At 36.7% G+C, this 9,890-nt stretch overlaps 1 protein-coding gene across 1 annotated transcript; it reads left to right on the forward strand.

Annotated features, from left to right (window-relative positions):
- The first annotated feature begins 569 nt into the window (after positions 1-569).
- Positions 570-7,592, forward strand: LOC113709279 (DNA replication licensing factor MCM3 homolog 2). The gene is made up of 16 exons (XM_027232000.2): positions 570-788; positions 870-988; positions 1,713-1,921; positions 2,724-2,854; positions 2,939-3,177; positions 3,273-3,509; positions 3,739-3,893; positions 3,973-4,181; positions 4,273-4,438; positions 4,526-4,713; positions 4,894-4,953; positions 5,051-5,143; positions 5,318-5,529; positions 6,765-6,821; positions 6,933-7,074; positions 7,180-7,592. Exons 1-16 carry the CDS (start codon positions 723-725, stop codon positions 7,240-7,242), a joined length of 2,346 nt encoding a protein of 781 aa, XP_027087801.1. The 5' UTR covers positions 570-722; the 3' UTR covers positions 7,243-7,592.
- Positions 7,593-9,890: the final 2,298 nt, after the last annotated feature.

Here is a 9,890-nt window from a genome sequence, read left to right on the forward strand (position 1 = left end):
TAGGCTCTTATAACTGAGTTGAAATTTGATCAATGAAATTATTTAATTATGTTTAAAATTGGTAATTGTTTTGTGTATATGCACACGTGTGTCTATATATATATATATATATATATATATATATATATATATATATATGCACATGTATTTGCGAGTTGTTAGACCTTCACTCTAACCTGCTTGCACATGTAAGTGGTTACTCAATCCTCCTCAGACTCAATCAAGAAATGCGGGTCTGGTACCCTAAATTTTGGAGTAGATCGGTACTGATTTTGTGATTCGGTGGGTCAATGGGTATTTTCATCCATCCAACTAATATCCCCACTAGCTTGAGTTGCATTTTGAGAATAATAAATGTAAACTGTGACCTGCAAGAAAGAAAAAGAAATGAAAACAAGAACAAAAATCTGCAAAACCAATTTAAAAATGATCTGTATCCAACCCGGTAAGGCCCACGGCTCATTCCCCAATCAATCCCCAAAAAGGCAAAACAAAACAAGAAAGAAAAGGAGAAAAAAAAAAGGAAAAAGAAAAAAATCCACGTGCCCCTCTGATCGTTTCCCGCCACATCGCACCATTTCTCCCTCGGTTTCCCGCCAAATCCCAAGCCCTTGAGTCGAGCAAAGGAAAAACCAGAAGCGCTCTCTCTCACCCATTCTCTCCCTATCTCCAGAAAAGAATACACGCAGTCACACAGTAGAGAGGAGGGCAAAGGAGCGGCAATGGATCTCAGCGAGGAAGTTAGGGCGACGAACAAGCGCGCCTTCCTCAAATTCTTCGACCAAAGCGTAATCTTTTCTTCTCAAACTTGTGACCAAAAAAATCGCTTATTTCTGTGTAATGTCAATTCATGGATTGATTTGTTTCAGGAACTGAGTATCGAGTTGAAGAAGGACATTAACACTATGATTAACAGACAAGAGCGCCGTTTGATTATCAAGCTCTCTCATCTGTATAACCACAGGGAAGGGGCTGACCTCGCTCGCAGGTTTTTATATTCTCAGATGCCGTTTCTTCACCTATCGATTCTTCAGTCTTTTCTGTATTTCCAATTTTATTGTTTTTAGCCTTTCTTTTGAGCTTTTTAAAATGCCGTTGTAAGTAAAAAAGAGAGATTGAAAAAAGATATCAGATATTTCTGTGAAATCGGAATATTTGAAAAACATTTTGTTTACTCTCTCTGTCTCTCTGTCTCTCTGAACTTTCATCAGCAAATTGATATTTTATTTGAAAATGAAATGAAATATTTTGACACTCAGTTCCTACTAATTTGATTTCTAAGACACATTAAGTCCAAATGTTATGAAAAATTCCACTAAGAAATGTAATTGTTTAATCTGAAAATGAATCTTTTGACGGATGAATATTTGGTGTGTAGCAATAAATGCCATCAAACAGTGTTATATATTGGCTGTAATTACCGAAGTTGTTTTCAATTGGATATTCATTAAAGATGTGACAATAGAAACAGATGGTGAAGGACTGGAAGAAAAAGGAATAAGATGATGCATGATTTTAGGAGAGACATGTAGTTTCCTTTTAGGCAGTTTTGTACAGGAGGAGAATGTTGTTAGAAACCTTTTCTTTTTAATATATAGAAGGTGATCCGGAAGCATAGCATGAAATTGTACAACTTTGTTGCCTGTCTGTTTACTTTAACTTTGGGGCTTATTGAAGGAGTCTCATTTTTCCATTTTTCTTGGAATTGATAGGCTTCTCCAGAACCCAAGCGAGTATATGCAACCACTATGTGATGCAATGACAGAGATGGTTCGAAGCTGTGATGCAAAGTATTTGAAGGAAGGGGAGCAAGTCCTTGTCGGGCTTGATGGTCCTTTTGTTTCACGCAGAGTGACCCCAAGAGACCTCTTGTCAGGCTTCATTGGTTCCATAGTGTGTGTTGAGGGAATTGTTACCAAATGTACTTTCTTGCCCTTTCATCTACATTAATGATACTCTAGTCTAATGTATTGTTTAGTCTATTCTGCTCCTTCCTTGTTTGAGCTCACTAGTACACAGTGTCATAAAGTGAACGTTTGGTGTTTGACTTGGAAACTGAGTCTACGGCTGTTCATATTTTAGGTCTAATTCCACAGTTAAAGTGCAATCCAGGGAGCATCTGCATTTAAGTTATCTAGTATGAAGCTGAGAATTAAACATAGTTTTTATCACTTAAAGTTTTATCTCTAATTGCAATTCTCAGTTATGTGCTCCAATCTTTTAAAATGATGTGCAACAATGCAGTGTGGGTTATATTGGATTTTCAACCTTCTTCATATTGTTCAGGTAAAATCTACATGCACGTGGGATTAAAGCTTGAATTCACAGAATGTGTGTCAAAGTAAGGTGGTTAACATATGAATCATAGGACCTTAATGGAAGCACATGATTTCTTTTTCTTTTCCCCTTCCCATTCATGATACATGAGTTTTGCATTTGGATGCAATGTGGTTCCTTGTGCTATTGCTGTTAGTGCACATATTCTTTGATCTTCTCTTACAAATTTCCTGTCTTTGTCTGTCTGTGCCTCTCTCCCTTTCTCAATTAGGCCATAAAAATCCTTGTACAAATATTAAATTTAAGTTTAGGCTTTTTCGGCATCTTATGGCTATAAAACTGATTTTGACATTTTGGCTACTCTTACATTGATACTGAACCATTTCATGCTCATATCTATGTGTCTAAATCTGTGATTTTGCTTGATATCTACTTGGTATATTTAGGTTCTCTTGTGAGACCAAAGGTTGTCAAGAGTGTTCACTTCTGCCCTGAGACAGGGAAGTTCACAACCCGTGAGTATAGAGATATAACATCCAATATGGGATTGCCAACAGGTTCTGTGTATCCAACGCGGGTAATCTTGAGCTTCTCAGTACAATCACCTCATTTCATTTTTTTTCCACAAAACAAAGCCTTTCTAAGAATGATTATGATTTAGGATGATCAAGGCAAATTATTGGTGACTGAGTATGGGCTGTGCACATATAAAGACCACCAGACATTATCAATGCAAGAAGTGCCTGAAAACTCTGCTCCTGGTCAACTACCACGGACAGTGGATGTTATTTTAGAGGATGACTTAGTGGATAAGTGCAAGCCTGGAGATCGTGTGGCTATTGTTGGGATATACAAAGCACTTGCTGGAAAGAGCAAGGGGAATGTGAATGGGGTTTTCAGGTTAGTACAGTGATTTTACTGGCTAGGTTTTCTTGCTTGACCTCTCAGGCAAGTCTGCTGTAAATATGAAGCTTGATCCAGATTCTTTCATGCAGGACTGTTCTTATAGCGAACTCTGTCTTTCCTCTCAACAAATCCACAACGGCGACACAATTTGGAAATAAAGACCGAGATAATATCTTAAAGATATCTAAAAGAGACGATGTCTTTGACTTACTTGCCAATTCTCTTGCACCATCTATATACGGTCATACATGGATAAAGAAGTCATTGGTTCTTTTGATGCTTGGTGGAAGTGAAAAGAATTTAAAAAATGGTACTCATTTGCGAGGGTAAGTTATTACTTGAGTCCTTTATATTTAGTTTAATTTTAGATGTTCTGAGTTCTGCTTTTGGTCATGTGGATCTTCTCATACTTTTCCTTTTCTCCATTTTCTATTCCCAACTCAGCACCTTGTCCAATGTCTTTCCTTATTACCACCCAGAGAAACTCTTTACAGCTCAAGTTGTTGAACTACAGTTAGTTTTAAGTCCTCAGTCTGGTTTAATGCTCTTTGATAGTGATATAAACATGATGATGGTTGGGGATCCTTCTGTTGCCAAGTCTCAGCTGCTAAGAGCAATCTTGAATATTGCACCTTTAGCTATATCAACCACTGGTCGAGGTTCTTCAGGAGTTGGCTTGACAGCTGCAGTTACTTCTGATCAAGAAACAGGTAATACACTCTTATGGTATCATTAACGTTATAAACTAACTATAGTGAATATTTATCAAATTGGTGAGATTGTCATTAGGAGAAAGAAGGCTAGAGGCTGGTGCTATGGTTCTTGCTGATAGAGGAGTTGTTTGTATTGACGAATTTGACAAAATGAATGACCAAGATCGTGTAGCTATACATGAAGTCATGGAGCAGCAAACTGTAACAATTGCTAAAGCTGGAATTCATGCATCCTTGAATGCCCGGTGCAGTGTTGTAGCAGCTGCAAATCCCATATATGGAACAGTAAGATGCAGAATCTATGTTCCTTGAAAAATTGCACTTTCATGTCCATTCCTTTCATTTATTGACTGCATATTATTCTTGTTATGTACAGTATGACCGCTCGCTAACCCCAACAAAGAATATTGGTCTCCCAGATTCTTTGCTTTCTCGTTTTGATTTACTGTTCATTGTTTTGGATCAAATGGACCCTGGTATAGACCGTCAAATCTCAGAACATGTCTTGCGGATGCATAGGTTTCGTTCCACTATGGATGGAGGTAAGGGAATAGTAGCTTCTTTACTGAAATATAGGTAACTTCATCTTTGTGCTTGGATGGCTGAAAGTGAAACACCCAAATCTTCAGATGCAGATGTAGGTACACAATACGAAAGGGAGGATGAGGGTGATGCAAATTCCACAGTCTTTGTCAAGTATAACCGAATGCTACATGGGAGGAAAACAAGTCGTAAGCGTGAGACCTTCACCATTGATTTTCTGAAGAAGTACATCCATTATGCAAAACACAGAATTCAGCCTGAGTTAACTGATGAGGTTGCATTCCTGCCTTTCTAATAATGTGATCCTGAACTACAAGTGCCACATCATTGTCCCATAATTTGTATTAAGAATTTCAGTTTACATCTCTTTTAGGTTTCCTTTATGTTATCCATTCATTTGCTTCTCTTGCATGGTCACTGGTTCGTGGCTGATTTTACAAATTACTGTGTACAGGCATCAGATCAAATTGCAACTGCATATGCAGAGCTTCGAAGTGCCAGTTCAAATGCCAAGGTTGGTACTTAATTCACAGTTAGTTGTGTACATGTATGTAGTATTTGGCATCAAGATGCTCAAATTTTATCAAAATAATAACAATTGTTTTACGTAGACTGGCGCTGGAACTCTTCCAATAACTGCCAGGACCTTGGAAACAATAATACGTCTGTCAACTGCCCATGCAAAATTGAAGTTAAGAAGACAGGTAAATCTGTATGTCGCCGTATGTACAGTTAATGTTATTTGATGAGCCTTTAGCGTATTATGATGTTGATTCGCTGTTATGCTGTTCATCCCTATTTATTGCAACATCAATGCTTTTTCATGTGCACAATTACTTATCATTGACTAATTATGTCCACTAATTGCTCTTGAGCAGGTTTTGAAGGCTGATGTGGATGCCGCTCTTCAAGTCCTGAACTTTGCCATATATCATCAAGAGCTAACTGAAATGGAAGAGCGTGAGCAAGAAAGAGAAAGAGAGAATGAGAGAAAGCGCAGATCCGAGAATAATGCAGGTGACACTGGTAGACCTCAGCATCAAGGTGCCAGAAATGATAGAGAAAATGGTGATGCTTCTGGTAGAACAGGGTGAGTTGTTCCAGAGCAAATCAAGCTGAAAGACTGTAAACCCATGATTTTGAATGTTTGCTTTCTTTGTGTTTTTTTGCTGTGCTTCAGCTGGAAGCTGAGATTTCCTTATTTGGCTGTAGAAAGATCTATCCTCTACAGATATGTTGACTAATGACTATAGTGCACTTTTTGAGATCATGATAGGAAGGCACCCATAATTTGAGTCCGGATAATTGGATTTAGTGGTTGATTAATTCTTTAAATCTTGTTCTAATAACTCAGCCATTTGACTGTATGCCAATGATCATCTTAGTACTTTGTGTCCGTGTCATAGTCATACATGTTCTCTTTTAAGCACTGTGAAACATCACAGAAGATCTAATGCTTTGTCCAATTGAGGCTACGTTTCATTCTGTTTGCCATAGATCATTAAAATCTTCCAATAACAGCCTTCAGTCTTGAACTCTTTATATCTATGTGCTTCTTTGATTACAGTGACATTATTGATTGATGAGTTGTATTTGATTATGCTGCACTTTTTCTCTTCTTGACTGCACTGAGGAGATGGCTTCAATATTTGTCCAGCCACCAGCTAGTATAATCTGGGTATATTCTTCTTTTTGTGACAAATCCATGTATTCCTGCCTATTCAGTAAGCATAAGATACAGAACCAATTGTGAGACTACATAAATACTCTTTGCTCTCACTATGCCCTTAGACTTCTGCTGAGTCAAAACCCTACCCATCAATGTCATTCGCTAACATGGTTTTTGAGTCATGATCAATCCATTCATCATATGAAAGCATTCAGTAGTCAAACTTTTTTGGGAGGCTGTCGTGCTTGCAAAGCTAAGCTAGATCTCTGAAGTTCCTATTGTACTTAAACTTGGAGTTTCTGTGGAATCTGGTATCAGCTTCTTTGAGTAGGATGGGGAATGACTTTCAGTATTCTGCAACTTATAGCCTTAAACTGTTCATGGGTGTTATGTAAATATTTTATAACACTCTCCTTTAAGTTTGAAATCTTCTGAAGTAAATGTTCCTTAAGAACTTGAGTCATGGAGTTGCATTTGTCAATGATTTCTTTGCTTGAACCTTTGACATTAGCAATCAAAAACATGATAAATGTGATATAAGTACATCAAGTGTTGTCCTTTTTGTCAATGTCTCAGTTGATAGACTATCAGATTTCTCAGATATTTATATGATTGGCTTGTCGTTTTCTTCTGTTACCTCCTTTCTTAATTGACAGGGAGGCTATGGAAGTAGAAGGTTCTGCTGGAACAGATGTCAATATATCTCCTGAGAGGTTTGTGTTGATTCGGAATCACATAGCTGCACATGATATTTGTTTCTGTTGTTGTCAATTTACAAAAATCCAGTTTGAATATGGAGGTGCTTTTGTTCACTGTGCTTGCAGGTTGGAAGCATTTAGCGCAGCACTTGGAAGGTACAGGCACGCACAGCATGTTGAACAAATATCAGTTGCTGATATTGAGGGAGTAGTTAATAGCGGAGCATCTGTGCCTTTCTCAACTGCGGAGATTATGACCCTGTTGGAGGTAATTTTTTTTTTTTTTTGGGAGTGACTGTCAGAATTTATTTGTAACTGCTCTCTGGATGTATTGGTTATAGCATATTAAAGCTTTAATTCCTTTTTTGAGCAGATGATGGAAGTCGAAAACAAGCTGTTTTTCAATAGGGATGCAAATGTAGTGTACTTTGTGTGAAGCAGTCTGACCTTCTGCAGTTGTGGACCTGGTGGTTTTCTGTAGTTTTATGGCACAGACGTCTGCGCCGACGCTCATTGATGGATCATCTACTGATGGTGTCGTGGCTGCACCTGATTGATCTAACTAGGCATATTCTGCATTTGCCTTACAGCAAGGCAAACGGCTCCTATGCCTCTTTACTTTTATTTATATATGCACACCTACTGTGTTCACCTTAGTGCCTTCTGAATCATATGGTAGGATTATGAGAATGAAATCCAAATCTTCTGTTAGACTGGCAGACACTATGCTAATCTTTGTGCTACATCAACTTTAATTAAAGTACGCAGAATTAGCTTGTCTGAAAAGTTTGTAGTCCATTATCTTCAATCCTACTGACTGGCAGGATAACATTGAGTAGGATACAGGGTATACATAAATGTAAGTTGCAGTGTACATACAATGCAGCAAACTTTTAGGTAAGAGTAAATGACCTAAAGTACAATTGAAAGTGAAAGCCAGCTTCCATGATTTTGTGAACAGTGTTTTTTATGCAAACACGAAGCTCGAAAAAAGTTGAGGGTCAATTGGAAGGCTTTTTGTTTGATGTTTTCCATCTATCAGCACATAGAAGCACTTGTAGATACTACTTGCCACTTGAAAACATATCAATCTTTTGGCTGTTGCTCAGCTTTCCTATCTGTTTATCTTCTCTATAATGTACAATGAATCAAAAAATAGACGAAGATGCAGCGGTTCTCATGCTTTAAGCGATGTCAACAGTTAATGCCCACTTTCTTCTGGATGAACCATAAATCCTTCCTAAATGTCGCCAAATGCACTTAAAGGAACAAAGCATTAACTTTGCCTGCCTTGTCTAATCTGGCTAAGCATTGGAGCAAAACCTGCCGCTGTGTTAATTTAGCAATATTTTTATAGGAAATTGAATATTTTAATACGTTAGGACAAATTTTAGCGTCGAAAGAATATTGTTTGGCACTGAAGAGTAGTATCGAAACCAAGGAATGAGTATTCAAAGTACAATTACCTAGAGAAAAAATTGGAATTTCCTAAATGCTGACTGCTTATGCGAATGGTGATTAATTTTTGACATTGTTAAATTCGGCGCTATAGCAGGACTGATATTTAGTAGTTTGAAGTATTGCGCTGTAATTACAGTTAATATCTCAAAAAAAAAAAAAAAAAAAAAACCACAACGGGTACATCAGTTTGGCTAAGATAAACTTTCTTTAAATTTTAAGTGCATTTTGAAAACATTTACCATTTCTTTTCGTCTTAGGAAGTAGTATAATCTTTCTAGTGCATTTTAATCACATTTTCTTTTTGAGAAAAATAGACACGTGTATTTCAATTATCATAAGCCACAACTACAAAAATTATTGAACTAATTTGAATCATGAATTACCCTGTGATGCAAGAATAAAATTGATTGTTGGTATGCTGTGCATCACGTAATGTGACCGAATGAAAGGCCTCTAAACTTAGAATTTTACTATGCAATTGTTTGAATCGAATATTTTTTGAGCTTAATGGATTTTTTTTAATTAGCTTAAGGGATAGTATTGCTCATTAGATTTAGTAACTAACCAGTCTTAAACCCCATTCGTTGCACGGGGATTAATTTTGAGCATTTTGGACCCTTAGCTTCACTATGGAGTTTCTTTATCAAGTCTCATTTCTCAAATCCTTACACATGTTACATAAGGTTACTTAGATCAATTCTTACAATGCGACTTATTACACGGGTTATGATTTGAAAAGTGAGATTGGGATTGAGGATTGGAAGTGACATTTCAGATCCTCAGCCCCACGATGGAGTTTCTTTACCAAGTTTCATTTTTCAATTCCTGACACGTGTCATATGAGGTCACTTATATCAATTCTTATAATACGACTTATTACACATGTCAGGATTTGAAAATGAGATTTGGTAAGGAGGCTCCATATTGGAGCTGAGAATCGGAAGTGAATTTTGAAATTGTTCCATTTTAAATCTCAATACTTTTTTTGGATATAAAACAAATTTCATTAACAGATTGTTGGAAATTATCCAACATAATTTGGTTTACTTTTCTGTTTTAGTGATAGGTTAAACATACATTTGAAATAATAGTCTGGAATTTATTTGAATGATTTTCAAACAAATCTGAACACTACAAGAAATTTTCAAATTGGCTTCTAATAAGATAAATAACTACAACTCCTTTCGGTGTATGTTCCAATCGCTAGATCTACTACTTAATGGCTTCAACCTCCAATAATGAAGATGAGATTTGTTGAGATAGACCTAAGACCCCGAAGAAATTCCAGATTTGAAATAAATTCGGATCAAACAACAAAACAAGGATAAAAATAGAAAATTCTCACAAGAAACTTCTAGAAAAAATAGAAAATTCTCACTAGGAATTTCTATGTGAAATAAATGATTCTCATTAAGAAAATTTAGGAGAGACTTTATTGAAAAATACAATAAAATGAAATCCATGAGAGGGAGACCATGGTGATTTCCCTCCTGAATAGAAAGGCCTTCTGAGAAAATGAAAAGAAGTGGAGAGAAGTTGGAGGAAAGGAGAGGTAATCTTGATTTAGTAGAATATATGGTTTAAGTCTTAATACTAATTGAAGTACATGTTGTGGAATAGCAA

Source organism: Coffea arabica, chromosome 9e, assembly GCF_036785885.1.
Source record: "Coffea arabica cultivar ET-39 chromosome 9e, Coffea Arabica ET-39 HiFi, whole genome shotgun sequence".
Classification (NCBI taxonomy): Eukaryota; Viridiplantae; Streptophyta; class Magnoliopsida; order Gentianales; family Rubiaceae; genus Coffea; species Coffea arabica.